The sequence below is a fragment of the Helicoverpa armigera genome, chromosome 20 (genome assembly GCF_030705265.1).
Source record: "Helicoverpa armigera isolate CAAS_96S chromosome 20, ASM3070526v1, whole genome shotgun sequence".
In the NCBI taxonomy this organism is placed as follows: domain Eukaryota; kingdom Metazoa; phylum Arthropoda; class Insecta; order Lepidoptera; family Noctuidae; genus Helicoverpa; species Helicoverpa armigera.
Window position 1 is genome coordinate 4,028,401 of NC_087139.1, and position 24,066 is coordinate 4,052,466.

General features: G+C 35.3%; 1 protein-coding gene across 2 annotated transcripts in view; it reads left to right on the top strand.

Moving 5' to 3' along the window:
* Nucleotides 1-24,066, top strand: part of LOC110381251 (cell adhesion molecule Dscam1) — a 129,081-nt gene that overhangs the window by 76,703 nt on the left and 28,312 nt on the right. For both annotated transcript variants that reach the window (XR_010277489.1, XM_064039814.1), the window contains exons 3-5: nucleotides 18,805-19,011; nucleotides 20,135-20,261; nucleotides 23,704-23,897. Coding sequence is in view for 1 of the 2 variants with exons in the window: in XM_064039814.1 (XP_063895884.1) it covers nucleotides 18,921-19,011; nucleotides 20,135-20,261; nucleotides 23,704-23,897 (412 nt within the window). In the remaining variant the exon portion in view is untranslated. The remainder of the gene's footprint in view (nucleotides 1-18,804; nucleotides 19,012-20,134; nucleotides 20,262-23,703; nucleotides 23,898-24,066) is intronic.

A 24,066-nucleotide genomic window follows, 5' to 3' on the forward strand; every position in this document is an offset into this window, starting at 1 on the left:
ACTACTTATCTGCTAACTTGGGCGGTGTAAATTACGTTACGGCCTACCTGAGTTACCATCAAGGCTTTTTTTCGCTTTCAAGATTTGAGTTAGGTAATAATTTTGTTTACTTTGCTTGTAATACCTATTATTAATATATTACATTTACCTTTTTGGTGAGGAAGTTTTGAAATAAAGGAGATATACACACATATGCAGCTTAAAATGGCAATGCTTCATCGTTGTGCGAAATGAAATATGTACAAGCAAGCATTTGGGTCAGAAGAAGTGTCAGGAGGTGGTAACTATCAAAACAAATAAGTAGGTGTACAACCGACTCATTTTGATCGACCACCTCATTTTTTATAGCTGAAAGGTAATATTGATTCTGGCCCAATTAACAACCTGTACTTTTGTCGTAAGTAGGTCCCTAAGTATACACAAGTTACTTTTAGTTAGTTACATAATTCCATGACTAACAAAACTCTCAATTACAGGTAATTTTATACACTTTCAAAATAGAATGGAAGTGAAGAATGGAACTTTATAATAGCTTTTCATTTTTGGTTAGAACTGTAAACTAGTAGAACACAGTTTGGTAACAATAAAGTATTTATTTCTTTATGCTTTTGTTCCTACACCATATTTGCAACCCCTCGTTTAGCACATGAAATTCTTCATACTTATCAGAACGTCGAATCAGATTCAACTTAAATAAAAAATGAATCCTAAAATGACAGATATATGCGTGATAGACAAAAAGCCGATAAGTAAAGAATCCCTCTATTAAAGTTATTGGTAGGAAATAGAAATCCTTTTGAAGGAATTCGAAAGACGAGCAAGTTCATCAAAAAGGTCACAGCTCAGGAGCTAAGAGGATTACTAGATAGAAGCTGAGACAAAATACTTGCATAAAGCTTTTGGCAAAACTTTTATAACTGAGATGCTGGCTGGAATGTTCTATTAAAGCTTAGTAATTTTATTTATATTGATTAAAGTCGTGCAAAAAAACTTTTATGGCCTTACTACAAAAACTTTTAAACGTCTGCTGAACACTTGTCTAAAAAAATGTCACATTATGACGTTGAAATAAGGTCTCTTTTGCGGCCAAGCTTTTTTTAGACAAGTGTTCAACAGATGTTTAAGTTTTTGTAGTAAGGTCATAAAAGTCTTTTTGTAAACGTAAGTGTTACAACGTAATTTGGGAGCAATTCACGCAGTGACTAGCATTAAAAAAAGGAATTGTCATGAGTTTTCATGATGCTATATACATATCTATCGGAAACTAACTGACTCTTCACACTCCAACCTAAACAACAGCACATAGGTATACTTACATAAAGTATATGTGCCATAAAATTATATCCATTTACAGTATAATAAATAGATATAATGAAGGGTGCGAAAACCACGCGAACCAGTTACCCTTGTCTAAAATACAAGTTATAAAGTATCGAGTTTGCGATAAAAAAAAAAAAATTAAATGGTATTATAACACATACAATACATAGACTTGCTTCTAATACTTGCTCTACAATGATATAAAATGTATGTCCAAAATGCACTCATAAAATGGTGATATTCATGTTAAAATGCACTCATAAAATAGTTCAGCCATGAAAAAATCGTATTGGAACTTGCCAGGTTTCGATAGTGCACACTCGGCTTTTTATTCAAGGCATTATCCTTTTGGCAGCCACTACATGCCATACCGAAATGACCTAATTCAAAAATTCTTAGTATTTCGTTTTTTATGATTTCGCCTACTTAGAGCTGCAACTTTGTACATCTGTCGTATGTTCTCATTATCTGCCCAGCCTTTTACAAATTTGTTGGGGGTCGCCTCTAGTCTAACCGTATTACTGGATGCAGCTGAATACCAGTGCTTTACGTGGAGCGAATACCTAACTAACCTCTTCAACAGTTATCTGGGCAACCCGATATCTTTCAATAAAACTGGTTGTCCCATTTTCTAGCTTCCTACAATCCACTATGACTACCAAAGGTATTCAAATGACAGCCCGTTCTCACCAATTTATTGTGACTTCCGAAACAAGGTGGTCACCCATCCACTAACCGACCGTGCGACGTGTCACTTAACCTTATGAGCCATGAGCCCGTACGGCAGCTAGCCACGAGCCCCTCTTTTCGTCGTATGTTCCATGGGTTTTAATAAAGCTCAATTTGAATAGGACGGTTTTACCTCCATCAATCCTTTTGGGGAAAGGCGTGATACTTACGTAAATAGCATCGATCAATGACAGAGCGATATTCATGCTTCAATCGTCATTGATGGTGCCACAAATTGCTATTTCTTGTTCTTTTGTTTTCCCTTTGTTTTGAATGCTTGTGTCTACTGCGTATACGTGTGAAGCTATAGACTTTGTTTTTTGATAGACCTTTTTCTAGATACAAGTCATAGCTTTGAAAAATATTAGGCTTATTAAATATTTAACCTGCTTGTATGTTAAAAGTAAAGAAAAAAATAAAGGCAGATAGAGAGAGCTATGGTATACATCTAGTAAATTGATATAAAGTTGTGTAAATGTTTCCACTCCCTGACGCTTTATCCTTTCTGTTATTTTGTATAGTCTATGAGCAGTCGGAACTCATTTGATTCAGTATTTATGTATCTACCATTTAGATTCCCCTTCGATAAACAAAAATGTGTAATGAGTTTATCCGAAGGGGTTCCTTATTTGTTCTTATTTTTATTTGTATCACATTATGCAATGATACCAACCCGCATTGAGCAAGCGTGGTGATTAACGCTCAATCCTTCTCCGTGTGAGAGAAAGCCTATGCCCAGCAGTGGGTCACTAAATAGGCTGACGATGATACAATATCATAAACCCCTTCCTATGTATGTAAGCATGTACATATATCTCCGAAAAGAACTGTGATTTTTGTTACACAATTTCCTATAAAAAAGGGTTGTTTCCTGGTGTGTTACATCGGCCATTTTCCAATTGTTTATCCTCAGCACACAGAGGAGGAAGTTCGTTCGTTTCTTACCTATTTGTTTGGTAACTACAAATATTTTCACCCCAGTACATTCGTTAGGGAAAGCGTGTAAACCTTGGCTTTGATCAGAACATTGTAGATATGTGGAAACTTGAACGTTGCTTTGGTAAATGGGGACCTTTTTTTGTTATTTAGTTTGATGGTTGTGAATGTTTATTGAAATCGAACGTGATAATAAACATCTACTTGATACCGATGAACTTGATAACAGACAGTTACAACTCAAGAATGGCTCAAGCTATTAGGCTGAAAACTGGAGCGAAGTAGCGTAGACTCAGGGAAGAACATAGAATTTTTATCCTCATTCGGGTACAAGAGGTAATTCCCCCGGGACACGGTTAAAACCGCGTGCGGAGAGATTGTATTTTTAACTAGATAATATGATGACCTTTGTACATTACCAAGAAACTTCCTATAGTTATAAATGTGCCTACCGATGAAATTAATTTTCATGAATTAAATTGATGACTCACTGTGTTGTGATACGTCATATAAATAAAATACCACACTCCTATCATCAGTATATCGAATCGCTTACTGTCCGTTTATTGTCCTCACATTAGTTAATGTCGAAGGACAGACAACTGATAGATTACACTGCATATTTTTTTAGTAGTCTAGTTTGCATAAAATGAGTCATAGGTCGTACACCTCATCTGTTAGGTACCTATGAACTTTGTTACTAATTCAACAAAAGTTTGACCTTGCTTTGGCGTTTTATTAAAAAAAAAAGTTTCTTAAAAACTTTGAAAAATGATACTCCTTTAAAAAAAAGTTGTGGTTGAAAAAGTGGGTGAACTAAACTTTAGCTAGACACTTGTTTTTTTTTCAAAAGGTGACCGCAGTTCTGTCTTACAATTTAAAGGACGCGAAAGGTATTCAATTACCATTACCAAGCATTTGAGTTTAACTTTGACTGACTCCATCATCTGCCTAGCTTTTCCGAACTAAGTTGTCGTCGGCTTCCAGACGGCCTAATAGGTACCTGCCTGTGATTTACACGGAGCAACTACCTACATATCTGCTATCCTCAACTCAGTTACCCGAGCAACGCTATGTCCCTTCATAAGACTGGTAGTCAGACTATTTATTAACTGTAAATAGTCTAAATCATCATCATCTCCCGAGCATGTTTCCCAACTATGTTAAAAATAAACTCCAAATATTAGAAACATATTTATCAATTCATACATCAACATATGCATTTCAAATACCACTATTATCCCTAATCATTATAATGAATTATGTTTAGTAGTTCAAATAACTTCATAATTATGCTAAACATGATTATGGCACAACATACAACGATCTATTCAAATCCAAAATTCATTCCTGACAATCCTCATTAAATAAACATCGGAACAATGCGAGCTTAGGCATTAATTTAATATTGATTTAATAACACAAACGATATAATGTAATGACGTAGTTAATTATTAACTAATCAGCTTTGGGTTGAGTTTTGAACCGTTACTGTCATAGTGTATTTTCGTACCATTTTACCTGTGACCCGTGAAAACTACTCTTCACACTCAAAAAACCGGCCAAGTGCGAGTCGGACTCGCGCATGAAGGGTTCTTTACCATTATTTATAAAACAAACAAAAAAAAACACATTTGTTGTATGGGAGCCCCGCAAAATATTTTTTCAATTCTCGTTTTCAGTATTTGTTGTAATAGCAGCAACAGAAATATATCATCTGTGAAAATTTAAAGTTTCTAACTATCACGGTTCATGAGATACAGCCTGGTGATAGACTGAAGGACGGACAGAGGAGCGAAAACAATAGGGTCCCGTTTTACCCTTTGGGTACGGAACCCCAAAAAAGCAGCGTTAAATGACCTATCGATAACACAATCAGTTCAGTAGTTCCTAAGCATTCAAGCAAACGAATAAACAAACCTTCAGCTTCAGCATATAATTTAACATTTCCCAAGTGTAGCCAACACATATGTGATAAAAGCCTAATTAAAATTAGATTGAAAAAAACATGTTTCGCATGAATAAAAAGTATTGCGAAAATCCCTTCATCTACTACTTGGAGAGAATGCTATCATAACCTTCACGGGCCAAGATTTGCGTAACACGGTACCTCATGGTAAAACTGGTAGCCAGAAATCCGGTTCCCCTTAACACAAGTGGTTTTTGGTACTTAACACATGGGAACTCAAAAATCAACCGCAGCAAATGTAATATAAGTAATATTCTTTTTAATGTATAATTGACCTTGTCAGTGACTAATGACCCAAAAATTAGAAAATAATATCAACTTTTACGAGAAAATGATCAAAAGAAAACTCCTTTTCGTTACAAAGTTTCTTGTTACAGACGCAATCTTTTGTCTTGAATTTAATTTTACATTTCGCGGGCTTTACCTTACCCGCAAACTGTAGACTTTTAGTCGGCCGACAGTTTGTTTGGGCTCATAAATCAGTATGTTGTAAGATGAATGGTAGTACGCACATTATAACGATCAGATATTTAGCAGGTATCAGACCGACTGAAAACGTTGATTGGAATCAAGATTTTCCTTAAAAATAAAAATGAATAGTTAAAAAAAAAAACTAAAAATCACTCTTTTTGTAAAGTTTCTTTGCCAGTTATGTATTGTCATCAGAACTCAGAGCGTGTAAAATTTCATCCTAATCGAAGGCCGGGAAGTGGGTCAAATTAATATTCCAACATTTTCTTACATACGTAGTTACAAGTGAAGCTAATGTAAGCGTGTTTTAGAAAAAAATATTGCCTACGTACGTTAACTGTAGGCCGACTTTTTAGTCTACAGTATGCGGATACTCTTTATTCAATTGTGCTTACAAATCCGTGTTATTAGTCTACTGTTTTATTATATAAATTATAATTAACTTGTTTTGACATGGTAATTTTAGATTAGAAACGTGTTGACGTGCGTTAAATCTTAATAAGTTATTTAGTTAATTAGTGACGTGTTATGGTAATGAAATTGTAATTGGGATTATATTACGTTGATTTATTTGTGGTATTCTAGCGGCGGTTTTAGACTTGCGGATTTTCCGTTGGGTCTGGTGTGGGTTGACAGAAAACAATTGACAACTACTGGTTTAAACAATGACAGCTGAAACTGTGCGACAGATTTTTTTATGTCAAATGTGTGGTACGTTGAAAAACCGAGAGAAAAATCTGTTAATGTGAAAACTGTATTCTGCGGTTTTACTTGGGGGTTGCGCTAGTACCGTTTGCTTCAAACGATGGTAATGTAGAGCATATTGTAAAGGCTTCCGCAGAAACTTAAAACTTTGATAAACACATTAGCACCTCGTAAGTTTCAAACCCGTTTGTCTCAACAAGAAGTTTCGCTACAAGCCCTTAAACCATTCACGTAGATACCTTTGGGTACCAACCATACACTAAATCACTTCTACGGAAGTCTGTGTAATATTATGATAATTACCCTTATAAATATGTTAGAACATTAAATATTACTCCGACTCCCAACTATACGTTGAGAAATTAAAATTGATGAAACAAATTTATGTCTAATTGCCCAATAAATATCGGCTATTTTCGATAAGTACATTGTTTGGCCCAGATAAAAAGTTTTGTAATAAAGAAGAAATACAAGGGTCCACAGATAATGTATTAGAGTTGTCTCCAAATAAAATGTTAAGTAATCTGTGTACTTCTGAAATAAAAAGAGGTTTAGTTTGTCTATGACCAAAAATACTATAAAGAAATAACTTGTTTTTGGTTAGCAATAAACCAGTATAGTTATCGGCACGAATCTTGAGCTCTGACCTTCACCTGCGCAGAAGTAATTTATTGGGTCCCTTTCGTGGTATGAAGTGAGGCGCGGGGGCGGGCTAAAGCGGTGATTGGCCCGCAGCGCATCGCGTCATAGCCATTACTCGGGATTGGTTCTTTGCTAATAAATCACTTCTGTGCAGATGTAGGTCAGAGCTCAAGATTCGTGCCGATAACTATATTCTAGTAGAAAATTAAATTGATTTCCTTTACTGTCTACAAAGTTAGTTTATATTGAGATAAATTGATGATACTATCCAACCGGAGCCGGGACCAAAGCCTATACTAAGTTCAAAAGTAAATACAAACATTTATTTGTACCAGGTTTATACTTAAAAAGATTTATTGTTCCGTTTAATCCTTACATTAATTCGATTAGATCCGGGACCAAGAGCGGGGATATTTCTTTTTTACTATTTACTTAAATAAATCTTTGTTCCTCAAAAATGTTTTATTCAAAGGTAAGTAATTAAAAATGGTTGAGTAGGCAGACTTTTAGGTGGATTCGCTTTTGTCTGACCTTTACAATTTTAATCCTGTTAAATTGATTTGTTATTAATGTTGTTACTAATCCATTTCAGGCTTACTGTAGGGTTAATGTAAACGTAATTAATATTGTAAAGGCTAAGTTTTACCGTATTCAATAGGATACACTGAAGTCGTAAGCAACGTTTAGAGGCATTATGGTCATTGAAGAGTGTGAAATTATAGTACGGAAGAAACGCTACTTATATAACATAATCATTTTCACAGCTTCATTCCTAAAATCTGTCGGTATTTTTATATGTAGTCTATGTCAAATCAAGTTATGAGAGTGAAGGAATAGTGAGTGCACTTGTGTCTGCGCAAATGCTTGTGCACTATAATATGTCCTGCGCAGCTGGTTGATCTCCTTAAATAAGAACAGCCGCCGTGGCCGTAAATAAATACATTTTTAATCAACTTCAATAATGGAGGTTCTCAGCTTGACTGGCAAGTGTGTATGTTTGTGTGCGATTATCTCGAGTTTGGCTGATCCAATTTTGATGCGGAAGGGGTCTTACCTACCTTTTGGGTACGGTAACCTAAAAACCAATCATTTGTATTTTAATTCCTTATATGTATGAATGAAGGTTAGTTTGTTTGTCAATAATTACTTAAACGTAGGTATTTAACATACTTATTTGCGAAATAGGTACCGTACGTTTACCACTGCTACGAATGGTGAAATATGTCCTTGCTCTAAAAACATGATATGGTTTTGCAAAAAACAAACTTTGCTAATTTTTTATGCTTGCTTAAATATGGGGCGGTGGAGTCTGAATTTATTATTTGTTAACAGCAAGTAAATATATTTTAAGACCAAGATCACCAACTATCTAACCTAAACGTCAGTTTTCTTAAAACAACTGTTTATTAAGAATGTTCAAGTTTAAGTTTCAAAGTAAACGTTTATGTTGTCGGTGAACTTGGGCCTTAATATATTACCGATTCAATACTTTAAATTAAATTGGATAATTATTATTTATTACTCACCTACTAAATAATAAAATAATAATTGAGATACTAAACCTGATGTTACCGAAAACATCAAAAACAGATCATTATACCGAGTTATTTTAAACGGAATAATTTAAAACTTGGTGTCAAAAATATTCCAAAGTAATCTGAGCAGCCTATCATAATGTTAATTCCTATAAAAAAACGACTTTTATTGAATCAATCAAAAAAGATTTAGTTAATGTTTTTTTTATTACTAGAAACTATATCAATATTGAAAGCAATAAAATCGTTTTATTATTTTAGGTACAATAAAATATCAATATTTTAAAAGCAGAGAATATTTAATTTACTAGATATCGGATCTGTTTTAACTTTAAAGTAGACATTATTTATTCACCAATTTATATTCTGAAATCAAAAAGATTGATGAACCCTTTTTACACGTGACTTATTCAAACTAAGGAATAGTCCACATATACATAGGTAATAAATGGCAGGGAGAATTCGTAAGCAATTATGTACCATCAAAACTGACGGTAGCTTTTGTCAAAAGGGCTACATGTCTACCTACCACTTGCAAGAGGGAACATGCTACCGCCCTGCGTAGTATAGCGAGAGACACCACGCTTCCACCCTGCGTAGTATAGCGATAGTCAGAAGCCAGAAAGTCTGACAATCAGTCCTATCAAGTTGAGTTGTCGGGTTACCCAGGTTTGTGGAGGTCAGGTAGGCAGTCGTTCTATCTAAAACACTGGTGCTCAGCTAAAGCTTCTTAACAGTGAAATATTTTTTTAAGTCGGTCAAATAGTTTCGGAGCCTATTCATGTCAAACAATCAAATCTTTCCTCTTTATAATAGGTATTAATGTAAACAGATATTATTATACTTATAAGGTAGAGTAAGATTGCCAAAACCGTAAGAATATCAACGAAAGACAATCTCGATAGAAAAGGGGCATCTTGATAAATTAATCTGATGACGGCTGGGGGGAATCTTTGGAGGGAAATACATGATCCGTCAACCCCAGATAGATTAGAATAAGGGAGCGGTGATGAAAGGTTCTCCAAGAACGGATAGGCAAAGGTGAGGAGAAGCCAACAAATTATTTAAAATTTAAAAACAAAACGAAGAAAATATGATTAAATGAAGAGACACATAAATTAATAATTGAAAAAATTAAGCTCGAAATATTATGCGACACAGTATAGTAAACAGCTTATTTCTATTTACAAGATTTTGTGAGAAATATTTTTATTGACACATTTGTTATGAGTGGTGACAACCTTAAAGCAGGTTGTGGGCTATTTTAAATCCAACTGCAAAAATCTCCCTCGGTACGTGGCTGAAACTATGGGAAACATCTGGTATTAAAATATATCATGCTTACGGTCTGAGTACATCTGACGGATCATCAATCTAGACTAGTTTGAGGAATGCTGGCTTACCTCAACGCTGGCCCCTATTTCATTTATCATCGTTCCGAAAATTACGGATACAAGTCCAGACTTCAACGGATTTAATATGTAAACTAAACTATTTACCTTTTCAAAGTTGGGTTCCTGTAACCTGTCGATCCGTTGATTTGCGATTAGAGATTGAATTTTGACATCAAATTATGTCCAATCTCTAATCACAAAACAGCAGATAAATTTTAGAATTTCGTAATAATGGAATAGAGTTGAATAGTGAATAACATTTACACACCTACATATATCGAATTCTGGGTATTTAAAATGCAGGTTTTCCTAAATCCGAATCTCGAATATCACAGAATTTTAGATTTCAGCAGTTTTTATTTTTTTATGGAGCAGAAATTATTGTTTTACCTTTCTATTTAGCAACGATGTATGGATAGAATACCTATGAAGTCAATAAAAGTCATCCTCTGAACCGAATTTATAATTTAGTGTATCATATCCTCTTTTTCTTCCATTCTTTTCTACCTGACGTCATCACACAAGTAATTCTTTACAATCATATCATCTTCGTTATCATTATCCATCCGTTTTCTTTCGCCCTCTCCTTCCTCTATCATTCATCCACAAAATAACTAACTTATATTTCCAAGGCACCTTATACAAGTAACTTAGCATTGTCACAGCTGGAAGCTAAAATCTAGAACATTCTACCGCCTGGGTAAATGTTATCTTCCACCATGTTTTCCAAAACAAGTTCGGTGGACAATGCCGCAGAATTTTGGACGAAACACGAAATATAACATCGTCCTACACGATTTAACTTGTAGACAAGACAACAGCAGTCTTGTCAAAATGTAAATAAGCTTTGGTATCTGTCGAATTTTGCCACAAATAAGACCAAAACAAGTTCTAGTCGTCAGTCCGTTAAATTACATAACTTGATATGAAAAACAAAACCATTTCAGATAAAGTTAACACAGTGCTTAAAATAACAGTATTCCATTTAAGGTATGTTAATGACTATTTTGCTAAGAATACTGATACACACTCTATTTTATAGGCACACTAAAATATCCTACATTAACATAAAGAATAATAAATCTGAGTTTGAAATTTAAGATACAAGGAATAATGAATCTTACAGTTATCAACCTAGAGCTTAATTTTGAGTACCATTGTTCCAGATCCCGATTGTATAATTAGTCTCTAAATAGATTAACACTTCAGACGTCAAATGAAGTTTTAATACATTCAGGATGCGCAATTTTAAATTTATTTGGTAAAGTTGGTCACACACGGAACAGTTTAATATAAACATAATGTCTGTTCTTAATACGTCTTAACGACGCCGACGTGTCATCAATCTTATTTAATTTAAATACATGACACTTACAACAGTAGACAAATTATCAACAACATAATTCAAACTGTAGATTAGGTACGTACCTATAATTCTTTTTTTATTTAATGGCCGTCCTTGTCTTGTCAACTTACACAAAGAAATAGATTGTGAAAACAGTCGCATCAATCGGACTTAAAGCGATTTTGATAAGTATTGCGTAATAGATTAAAAAAATAAATCATTACCGTGCGCCCACAGTATAGCCTTGACTTAACACCATACAGTTCGGCAAGTGTAATCCAAGAGATAATATTAGGAAATACGCCCAAGCGTAATGACTCAGTTTAGTTGGACTGATGTCCGTCCATTCATCATGTTGACTGTAAAATATGCGCTTGATGAGCACACAACAAACAGTAATGAAGTGTGGCAACCCTAACGCTGGACAATTAACGTCGTTTAGGCCCGCACCAGTGTTGCTACATGCAAATATTTGTGTGTATCTACGGTGGGAATCAGTGCTCGATCATGTTGGATTTATAAATGATGCTCATTCGGAAAATATCCCTTTTTGATGCCGAGTTACATTGTTACATTCAAATTCATTTTTAATCCAGATTACATGATCCATACAATTGAAATAAGATTAAATTGAAAACAGACAAAATTAAATAATATAAAAAGTGAAATAGATTCATTACCCGCTTAATAATAATTTATAAAATAAAATAAAATAAAATAAGCTTAATAAATAGGTACCGCAAAATAAGAAATAAACAAATAAGCAAAAATAAGATTTCGTGACTACTACGTGACTGTGATTGGCGTCATTCAAAATCGTAAATTTTATCCATTTTTTATACAAAGCGATGTATATTAAAATATCAGTAACGCAGAATAGGTAAATAACTTTCTCAACTAGTAGATACGTGGACAATTAATTACAGTCATTTCTGCCTAATTTTATACGGAGACTAATGTTAAACTATTTCAATACGTTCATCTCCTAGAACTCGAGGGGAACTACGTGCAAAATAGTTCTCAATTTCCTAGAAAGTATCAGCGTACCTAAATCAAATATTACGTATTCAACCTTTTTTTAGAAAATTTAATTTAAACTCGCAACGCGGGAACGACATAGCGTGACCTACAATTGTTTTTACATAATCCCTTTTCTGAATGACATTCATTTTTATGAGTGTAGACGCGGAGGAAGGAAAATGAGTGGAGATGCCATAAGGTAGGTAGGTCAGTCGCCTTCTTGTAGGTCAAGTAACGTACGGTTGGCCAAAATAATCGGTTACTATTAAGCTAATGAGGTGTTTAGGTTCTTTAACACATCTGTCAAAGATTGGTCTTGATTGATTGGCGATTTTATTTTGAAAATAATGTGCCGGTTCCAAACAAGGCAAATAAAGGCGGAGTTAGTAACGCTCCTTGTGCTCCAACACCTGCATTTTGGCGCGCTACTTTCTTAGGAGACTGCGTTATGACATCTCCGCTGTACATTTTGTTCTCCCTGGTACTGACTATTCGAGCATAATTCGAGGTGACCTCGTGTGAAGAGCTCATGAATAAGGGTCTACTCCGAATCTGGGCAGGTATCTGTGGAATACACGTGAACAAATCTGCAAGCACCGGCGCCCTCACAATTGGGTTTACGAATGAGATTTGCATAAATATTTGTCATAACATAACACCAGGTTTGGGCAGAATACTCATAGGCGTAGCCTCAAGTCTTATGTAGATTTCGAAGTACTATTTCAACTAGCATTTGCAATCGGTTAACGAATTTCAATAACCTGTCTGTCGATTTGCTGACCTATACTAGAGATAGGAAATATATCGCTTGTATAGGGCTTCTTTCTCTAGTAAGGAAATCTCCGATAGGTTATTGAAATCCGGTATAAGCCGTTGCTATGCTATGTACAAAATTAAAAGTTTATTGATGTTGCTAATGGATAGCACATATATAACTTAACTTTAGCAACAGAAATTAGCGCGTTCAAAGCTTTGCATCAACCGAAACTTTCCGTGACTGATAAATTTTGCCATAACTAGGTTTTTATTAAACGCTTAACAAGGTAACTTTTCTTGTTATTATATCATGTTATCATATGGTAATAATGTAACATATTACTTACACACACATACGTACATATAAGATTACACAAAGGGCTCACGATTCAGATGCTGATCCAATTTCCATCTTGATACGACTCACGACATCCATTGTATGCAAAAAACGGGTAAGTGCGAGTCAGATTAGCAGACGAAGAGTTCCGTAGTAGGAATTATATATCCTCTGATTGAAATGTATGTATCTTCCGATTGAAAAACATGAGATTCGAATGTTTTTTTATACATTTTAAACGAGATGAACCTCACGAGTGAACATTTTTAAGAAAATGTCCTGTATGTATTGTTTTAGAAATCATTTTTAGCTTAGGAACATGTGAAAAATCTCCAACATTTCATTTACTGTCTAGCGCTTGCACTCCATAAAATGTTTTGCTGAAGAAGCCTTCTAATAGATAAGTCTACATCGGCAGTAAAGCCTTTAAACAGCCAGTTTTCATTACGGATCCCTAAAAATTAAAGGTGATAAGCTCGTAAATACGTCTGTCCGTATCTCAATTTATCAGATTATGCTAATGTATTGTTTTACGAACGGTAATAAGTTCGTGACTTCAAAATCTTGGCTTATCTGTCATCTTTAACTATCTATAATTGTATTAAAGTGGTGTATGATAAAATGATTTATTACGTTACGTTAGACTTGCGATTGATGTATCGTGGAAAGGTTTTCGAACTTTCGCAATTACACGTATTTATAAACATTCTGGTCTTTTCCTTTAACGCTTTTTCGCTTTTGTAGGAATAAAACTAAAATCATGCCAATTTTCCGACGTTCCGACGCACCGAAGTTCGTTCTAGGATTTTCTGACCGACTTTTTGTAAGACGTGTGCGTCGCATAACTGCTGTCAGTTCTCCTACAAACAATCAGTCACCGATATATCGGACGTGGGCGAGCAGCCTAAGTCCCGATTGTTTATAAATATTGCTGAAATAATTAGCAAAAAATTCTGTTTTCGTACCGAAAAAAGTGTCCTTACAATTTTTATAACAGTGTTGAAAAAACACAACATTTTTTTAATTATGTGTCATTTTAATTAGGTCGTATGAGCGTCTACACATTATAATTAGTAAAACTTTATTAACGAACACGCAATGTGTAGCTATTCAAAGGTTTTTGGCAGCATGTGTTGTGTGCCTACTTGCAACCTTTTCTATGGCAGACTTTTTGTTTAATTAAAAAAATAATTTAAAAAGAGAACATGGTCTTATTGTTTGAAATTGGAACGATTCCAATATTCAAATACGTACTTAGATTTCTGATGTGAATGTGATGATTGAAACTAGGTATAACAAATAGAAATTACTCTAAAATGTATTTATTCTTTTACTTCTTACCACTAAAATTCACTTTTTTATTTACATTTTACCCTAAAATGCGCGAATGCAATAAATTTATTAAAATTTCAATTTTTACTAGTGAAAAATTACTTTCCATCCATTAACATGAACTATTCATCTGAATATCAAGCCTAGAAAAATGCGTTACACGCGACAAAAGCCGCTAGTGTAACAGCACTATATTAAAAGATAGGACTTTGATTTACTACGGAAAAATCCTATCAAATCTTAGCAACAGCAGATCGGCCATTAAGGTCCAAATCTCTCGGTCGACGACCACATTTTTTACCATCAACCATTTCGCTTACAAGACCACGCCTAAACCAGTTTAGCATTTACATCAATTAATGTCCAACTTGGCCCGTTGTTTTGCCACCTATCAAGATATATCTATTCTTAATACTATACGTTACATCCTACTAATATCCTACTAATATTATAAACGTGAAAGTTTGTATGTATGGATGTTTGTTACTCTTTCACGCAAAAACTACTGAATGGATTTTAATGAAACTTTACAATAATATAGCTTATACATCAGAATAACACATAGGCTACAATTTGTAAACATATTGTTCGAAATACTAAACCTGCGCAGACGAAGTCGCGGGCACCAGCTAGTAATATAATATTATACACTGCGCGGTAATATTCGAAATTAATAAAATATTCATAACGCCTTCTGACATTTAAACCGCCTGTGTACATTAATTTAGAACACATAAATAATTAAAATTATAACTTTATCATTAATGTTATGTTGTTCCTTCTCCTAATGTTGATAAATCATTTACTTACTTTAGTTTTAATTTATGTAAACTAATAACCTTTTTCGTTTCACCTAATTTGAATGTGGAATACATAGAGCAAAGCAATCTGTTTTTTATTAAAAGCGCGAATTCCGTTCTAAATTTAAATTGCGCAATCAACAGAAGAGGTTTGTTGTCCCTCTACAGAGGTTATGGTGGTTTGAGTCTGAATATGCATATACCAGCAACATGTCAGTTAAAATTAACTTTTGAAACAATAAGATAACATAATCTTGTGCCATGTCCTATAAAGTCTCCATGCCAGTTTGTCGTAATTTCCAGAGGCTTTAATTACTTACTTGTAGATACGTTGCTAATTAATTATCTTCTGAGGAGGGAGATAAAGCTGTCTTCCTATTGCGTATATTTCAAATATATGGCTACATTCAACGATAAACAGAGTTTTAATGAAAAAAAAATACAGTATTTACAATACATGACTTCTGTTCTAAATACTATTTAAAACACAAAATAATGGCCAGGAGAAGAAAAAAAACAGTCAAAAGAATCAAAAAGTTACAGTAAAAACATGCTTATTTATTAACTGGCTGAAAACAGCTGTAAACAGCTTCACATAGTTATAGAGCCAAAACTAGTAAGTAGTTTGTAATACATTAAGTCAAATAGAACGAGCCGTGCAACGCTGAAACTTTGTAGCCTTCAGGCAAAATCCCTTTCAGCTTGTGAAACAATAAAATATCAGCTTCAGTGCACAATGGTTTTAAATGGTGCATACAGCATACATTCGTGTTTTATTCACTAGATCGGGAGCCATTTTGTAGTTACCTATTCTCGATATGAAATTGAATATAGCTTATATTTTTCCGCCACAGTACCTCTAGAGAGAAAAGGTAGTCACTCCTTGTAAAACACTGGTACTTAGCTACATACGGTAAGACTGGAAGCCGAGCTCAACATGGTTGGGAAAAGGCTAGGCAGGTGATGATGATAAAGTTTCTAACATTAATTATTTTTTGGGACGAATTTCTTACTTACCTGTAATGATAGAAAAAATACATTTAGTTCTAAACAATCACCCATCCTTGAATTGACAGTCACAGTAGCATCTTGAAATGACCAATCGAAATGATTCATATCAATAATGTCATTCTAATAAGAAAAAAGACAGACTGTATTTTCAATATTAGCAATATTAAATGTCAATAACAATTAATACGGTTTCCACAGCATTCTAGTATATCAAACAAAAGCACAATTAATTATAATTAACTTCAGATCAACAATTTTCGTAAAGCAAACAATGGAATTATGACCGATCTTGAAAATGAATTTTCTAGTCAAACCAAAGTAGGTCAAGGTGCTCGGATATTTTTATAAATTCGTTTATTTTTAATAAATTCCAGGCTTTTTATGACATAGGTACCATACGGTTAATTGCCACTTATTCACCAAAGCATTTTAATTCAATAGGCACCGGATGAAATACGCGCGCTTTTCACTTTTTTTCAGCAAAGAGTTTTTAATTTAAATACGTATGCTAAAACTGAAAGATAAAAGTTTTAATAATAATTCAATTTTTGACTGAAAAAATTGATGATTATTAAAATAAATACACTATGCTATATGAGACCAGACGGCATGTCGTTATTCCCTTGGAAGATGGGTAGGCCTTTAGTATGGGACGCAACCTGTGTCGATACTCTTGCGCCATCACACCTTCCAAGTTCTGCGTGCTGTGCTGCTGCTGCCGCTGCGGCTGCGGAGAACCTCAAGCGGCGGAAATATAGTGGCCTTGTCGGAAACTATATTTTCGAACCGTTTGGGGTTGAAACCCTCGGGTCGTGGGGTCCGAATGCCCACATTCTATTTAAAGATCTTTCTAGGCGGCTGGTTGACGCTTCTCGTGACCAGAAGGCTGGCTATTACCTCGGACAAAGAATCAGCATGGCGATCCAACGAGGTAATGCTGCCAGCCTCTTGGGCACGCTCCCAGTTGACAGCGATGGGGACGAATTTTTTGACGCTTTTTAGTTGTTTGTTTTACTAGGATAGTTTTTGATTTTTATTGTAAATATGTATTGTAAATATTAATAACAAAATAAACATCTGTAATACATCTCCTATGCTATATTCTTTTTTATTGGAATAAAAAAATTTAAACTTTTCGGTGAAAATAATATTTTTTATTTATTCAATATGAACATATTTTTTTGTTCTTTTTTCAAAAACAGAGTTATTAAAACTAAAAACCAGGATTATATTTGTTAGTGCTTAAACACTGGCTCATTATAATTTTAATATCACATTTAACAACTAAACTGTCTACCTTACCCGACTTTTTCAAGGATTATCATAATTATGACTTGCTGTAGTCGGAAAATCTTTAATCCGTAGTAATCAAGCGTTACAGAGGCCCGTCCGCCATTAACGAGATGACGTCACAGCGGCCATTTTTTTCCAAAAAAAGTTGACATCAACTGTGATCCCCAACCCTGTAAGCCATTTTGGCATTACAAACTTATTCAGGCACCTAAAACTATGCTTTCACAATTCTGTCATATGAATGTCACATTTTCACGAGTATACAGCTTGTTTTAAAACAAACTTTTGCATTTGTAACGAACTGAAATAAGCAAAGTCCAGTTTTACTCACGCGAAAATAACGGACAGCATTTACATTTGTTAGTTAAGCACATTATCACCCTTTTAGTTTTACGATGGTGTAAAAAAGTTTCGTAAAGAACTTTTGGACAACCCACTGACCGTAGTATAAGCCTACGTACTTATCTCCTAATAAATTATTACATAGTTTGACAGACCTCTAAGTACACCTGATCCATTGGGACGACAGATCTAATGTCTAACTTTCAATTTAGTCTAGACAGTTATTCTAGACTTGTTAAGTAAATAGATGAGACGTATAGAAAATAATTGATCAGTGTATGAAAGTTATTTTTAGAATTGAAATTCGTTGAATGAAACTGATATCGCCTCAATATAAGTAAAGGGTTGTTAATTAACGAACCGGCTGTTTCCCTAGGAATTTCCAAGAATTCCCTGATAAGGGTATTCATACTTGTTTTCCTCCGTACCTACTTTGTTTAGCTAGTTGGTCAATCATTGAGTTTTTTTAATTTAAAACAAATGAATAACTAACCGTTTTTAGAGGTTTTTATGGCATCCCGTAAGTACCTAGACAAAATATAGCCTAAGGGTCAATTCCCACTGAAAGAGCAGCGGCCGGCAGCGGCCGTAAGAGCACGGAAAATGTAAGAGCGCGGCGCGGTGCGGCGCCGCGCGGCGCCGCGCGGCCCGCCGCGCTCGCGCTCAATCCCTTGCAATTTCGGCCGCTGCCGGCCGCTGCCGGCCGCTGCTCCTTCAGTGTGAATTGACCCTAACAGTGAAATAATTTTTCAAATCGGTCCAACTGTCTCGGATCCTTTGGGGTACAAAAAATGTTTCTTCTTTATGAGGTTTATTATTGTAAACAAATGATCCCTATTTCACGACAAAATTTTCTTTTATTTACAGATACCTCCAAAAACCATGAGTATACGTCAGTCCTTTAGGTGACGTGGCGCAAGTTGTGACCGATGCGCGTGTCCAGCGCTTGCCTCGACCAATGAGAGCGCAGCGCGGGAGCATGGATGGGCCGTAGAATGCGCCCCACTCCGGCGCCGATATACATATTCCTTCTCATCTGTACCGGTGGCTATGCTTTTATACCTGGCGTTGATGGTAAGGTTTATAAAATTAAGATTTTCAAAAAAATAAATAACTTGCTTTTCCTCTCGTCGTAATATTAATGGTTAAAGTACATATATCCTTTTATGCGTACTGGCTGTTTCACCCGCGTCCCGTGGTAATTGCTGCCCGCACCGAGATAATACTTCACATAATATAAACCATCTACTAATGGTACGAACAAAGCCTTAAGATTTGATTTCAATAGGTGAGCCCGTTTTTGAGTTAAAAATTACAACGAAAAGTGACTTAATTTTTATATACATAGAACTGATAAACTAATGAAAGGCACAAAAATAACCCGAAGTCTGGCCTCACAATATAAAAATAGAACAATAATTATTTGTATCGTTTTCATAAGAGGCTACTTCAAATGTCAAGTGGAACTTACTAGTGTTCAGAATTCTCATTATTTTGGTAAATTAATTTTAGAGGTACAACAAATATAGTCTTCCTGATCCTCGAGGTAAAAATAGGAAAAAAAATATGATAAGATGATTGAACCTCGTCCTTTAATTTCCAAGTCAAGTTTCGGGTCCCATTTGGGGTCCCTTATCGGATGACAGCTAAGAACCGCGACTGTCAGATAAAGCGACAATAGAAAATTCTGTCTCGTTCAAAATAAATCTAACAATCCGAAGTACTCTAGTAGATTTATTGGCTAATATATCTTTTTCGTGTCAACACAATTCAGGTCTGTAATGCGTGACAGTCACTTGGATTTATAGTCAAACCCAAAATTTACGATTAGCTAACTATAATTTTGGGACTCTAAATTAAATTGTACCTATAGATAAGTGCAAAAAGAACTACTTACATGAATCATTTATTATTAAGATAAGATATTGTAAAAACTTACATGAGTTGTATGAAATATAACTTTCTGTACATCCTAACTTGATATTACACAAGCGTAAATAACTCTTTCTGACCAGCTTTTACGCTGTAACTACAGCACCGATTTCAATATTTGGTACACAGATAGTCTAAAGCCCACGAAAAGACATAAGCAATCTTTTGTCCGGGTGTAGTAACAGTGGTCAAAATCTATCTTTTGTAAGCTAAACAAAAGATAGATAGTTTATTGAAATCCGCACTAAATGTCATTATTCCTCAGGTCCAGTGTCCAACGTGGAAGCTCTGGAGGGCGGTGACGTCACGCTGCGCTGCGACTCAACCCCTGACTCCTCCGACGATGAGTTCATGATCCTCGTGTGGTACAAGAATAATATGCCCATATACAGGTAACATCATCGTCTAACTAACCTTTTCAGATATCATTCATTCAGATTTGCAGAGATTTTTTAGCCTTATCCCATAGTATGTCTATGGGTATAAATGGGTAGGGTATTTGCATAAAATCAGCTTCAAGTCTAACCGGAGTACCAGTGAGTACCGATGTTTTATATGGAGCGACTGTACATCCGACCTCATCAACCCAGCTACCTCGGCAAACCGAAACGCTCTACATGTACGATTTAGGACTTTCTAGTACCTGGCAATCATCAGCGAAAGACGATAATAAATGCCCCGGTTGTCATGAAGAAATAACAACCGGGGCCCACAATTTAACTCACCTTCAGAAACAAGGAGGAAATCCTTTTAACCCAGAAGATCACTTATGCCGATCGTTGCACCGAGTGGCTATCACTTAACCACGACCTCCTCTAAAATGTAAACACACAGGTTATTTCACAAGAAAATAAAACTTAGAACCTTCGTAGACGATACAAACTGGCGTGCAATAAAAACGCGCCGTTTCAGTAAAACGTTGTGTGCATAGGCGCTAAAGCCGGTCTATGAGAAAAATCGAATTGAAAAGCGTAAAACAAGGAAGTCTACCCGTGGACGTATTGCGCCGTATTTACTAAAGCTAGCCCAAAATTGCACGAGACTGAGCCAGGAATATTTACCTTGCTACGGGCACCGTTGCCTTCACGTCTAGGTGTTACAAAAGTGTAATGTTCTCACATAAGTTTAATATACTTAATATTTGATTTTATTATATCTAAAATTCGATAGAAGGTAAAAAATGAAATATTATATAACTATTAAATTAACAATTGCTTGTGAATTTTTTACTGTAAAATGCAGAATCAAATAGATCAAATACTGTTATTATGTAAAATGTAGCGGGAAAAACTAGCCAAATTATGACTTTTTATATTGATCCAATATTGTAACCTTTATGTAATCATGTAAGTTTAGGGTATATGTAATTATAAAACCCTATGAAAGACTTTTTTATTGTTATTTATTTTATGATGGTCTCCACAAGTCTTATATTATTACAATCTTTATCAGAATTGATCACATCTACGATCCAAATTGAGTTTCTGGAACCCACTATTGAAATTGCGCAAACAATCAAACGGAAAAGAAACTTACATTATTTATTTAGTACTGAGACTAAGCAGAACCACAAACAAAAATACGGAATGAGAGCGAAACAAAAATAGTACGTTACCGACTGAGTTCCGATTTGCAACGATTTTAGCGTGTTTGGAAAAAAAGCAGGAAAGTGTTACACTGCCGGCTTTGAGTTACCAATAGTTAAAGTTTAATTTTAAACTTGGGAGTAGTTTTTAGTCTGACTAAGAGCCAGTACACACAGCAGTTTAGTCGGCCGACAGTCTGATCGGAATAATCAGTGTAAAGGTGAATGGTAATGCGCACATTACATTGTTAAGTACAGTATGACTACAAAGTTTCATTGGATTTCCATACAATAAATTACCAGCCAACCATCAGCCGAAAGTTTAGCAGTGTACGATGGCTCTAACTATATGTAGTTGGGAGTTTAAAAGGCTACTCCGCTTTAATATTTATTTAACACAAATATGAATCGGTTTCATTTCACTGCTTGTGGACAATAATTACTGACCAGTTAATACATTTAATTGGATGTCATTCGCATATGACAGATGAGTTTAACCAATACTCATCGAGCTTAATCATGCAAAGTTATAATTGACTATAAATCGTATAGAAATGCTTCTTTCCAAACACAAAGCAATTCCCTGAAACGAAAACAAGGACTTGGCAGGGTATAAGGGAAACGTTATTTATTATTTTCACAAACTTTATAGTCATTCATTATTTTTCATTTTCGACTCGTTCTTACTCAGCCCAAAATTTGTTCGAACTGGCTGTTTCCCTCGATTAAACCTGCTTTCCGTGGTTTCACCCGCGTTCCATGGAAACCACTTTCCGTACCCGGATAAAATATAGCCTGTCACTCGGTGATAGTGTAGCTTCCGAACAGTGTGTTTTTTCTAATCTGTTAAAATAAACAAACAAAACATCTTTCTTCTTTATAATATTATACCTATAAGACTTATATATAAACTAGCTTCTGCCCGCGACTTCGTACGCGGATCCTGTCCCTTATGCCAGCGACTACGGGGTCAGCAAAATCAAAGATCTGTATCGTCTGATATTGAATTTTAAGGGCCCGTTGACTTGAAAACAACGGAATAGGTACGCATAGCCATTACAACAGAAACGTACCATAAATTTAATTTTTGTACTTCAACGGCAAAAGCACAGCAGACTACCTAAACGAAACGCTGAGAACTGAACAGCAATAGACGTGACCATAGGGATAAGAGTAGTGATTCTAATTAGTCCGTGTTGGCTTCGGCCCCACGTTTTCCTGCCGAAAATTCGGAACTCTGTAGTGCCGAGGTCTGGAAGAGACATACAAAATAATAATAAGATATAACGCAACAAATTCGGAGAGTGGGGGCTCGTGACGCCACGTCTGGGTATGTAAAATTTGTACTAAGCAGTGACTTAACACAAAATTCAAGCGTGTTATATCTTCGTTATTATTTGTTTGTGAGAAGAAGAAAAGAAAAAATACGTGTCCATTATTTTAGGGTTATCTAAAAAACGGACTAATTACTTTTTTTAATTCACCATTCCTATTTCATAACATTCATTTCTATACGTTTTAAGACAGTGTAGTATTGCTCTTGAAGTTCCACATCAGGTGTTTTACATCTTCAATTTTTATAAGTCAACAGAGAGTGCTTATCAGATTGAACAACTTTTGCTGAAACGTCATACCTCTATATGCTATAGTCTAGCTGGGCCCCTGGAGTTCCACATCAGGTGTTTTAGATCTTCAATTTGTATAAATCAATAGAAAGTGCTTATCAAATTGAACAACTTTTGCTAAAACGTCATACCTGTATATGGTACAGAGAAGCTGGGCTCTTGGGGTTCCACATAAGGTGTTCCAGATCTTCAAATTTATTATCTCAGCTGAAAATGCTCATCACATGAAACAATTTTTGCCATGGCACCATTTTTGTATCTCTTATAGTTTTGTTGGTCTGTTGGTGTTATGCATCAGGTCTTCAAGTTTCGAAGATAAATTATCGCCTATATGTTGACCAGGCTTAATACTGATACAACAAAGAAAAAATCATTGAAATCCGTTCAGTAGTTCCGAAGATTAGCGTGTACAAACAAACAGACATACAGACATACAGACATACAGACATACAGACATACAGACAAATTTTTTTTTTGGATTTGTGCTCCATTACTGTTTCTAAACCCCACCCAATTATTATTTTTTTAATATATTCAATGTACAGACACACTTTTTTTACAGATTTATTATATGTATAGATAAGATGCCTAATATACAAGCCTAACACACAATTCTTTTCACAGCTTCGAAGTACCAGACAAGCAATGGTCGGAGCCATCGTTCAACACGACTGCACGACTGACAGCCAACATTCACTCCCAGCCGACTTCCATCACCATATCCTCGCTGTCGGAAGACGATCAGGCGATGTACCACTGCCGGGTCGACTTCCGACTCTCCCCCACCAGAAATGTGGGCATCAATGTCACTGTAGTTGGTAAGTTCTAGAAGATTCTATTGTTTGACTTCTTGCTCATTAATTATGACCACGTCTGCCAGAACTGCGTCATGTACCCGGATGAAAAGTAGCCTGCGTCTTTTTTCAGGTTCTCGACAATGTATGCACCGGATTTTGTTTGAATCAGTTCTGTAGTTTCGGCATGAAA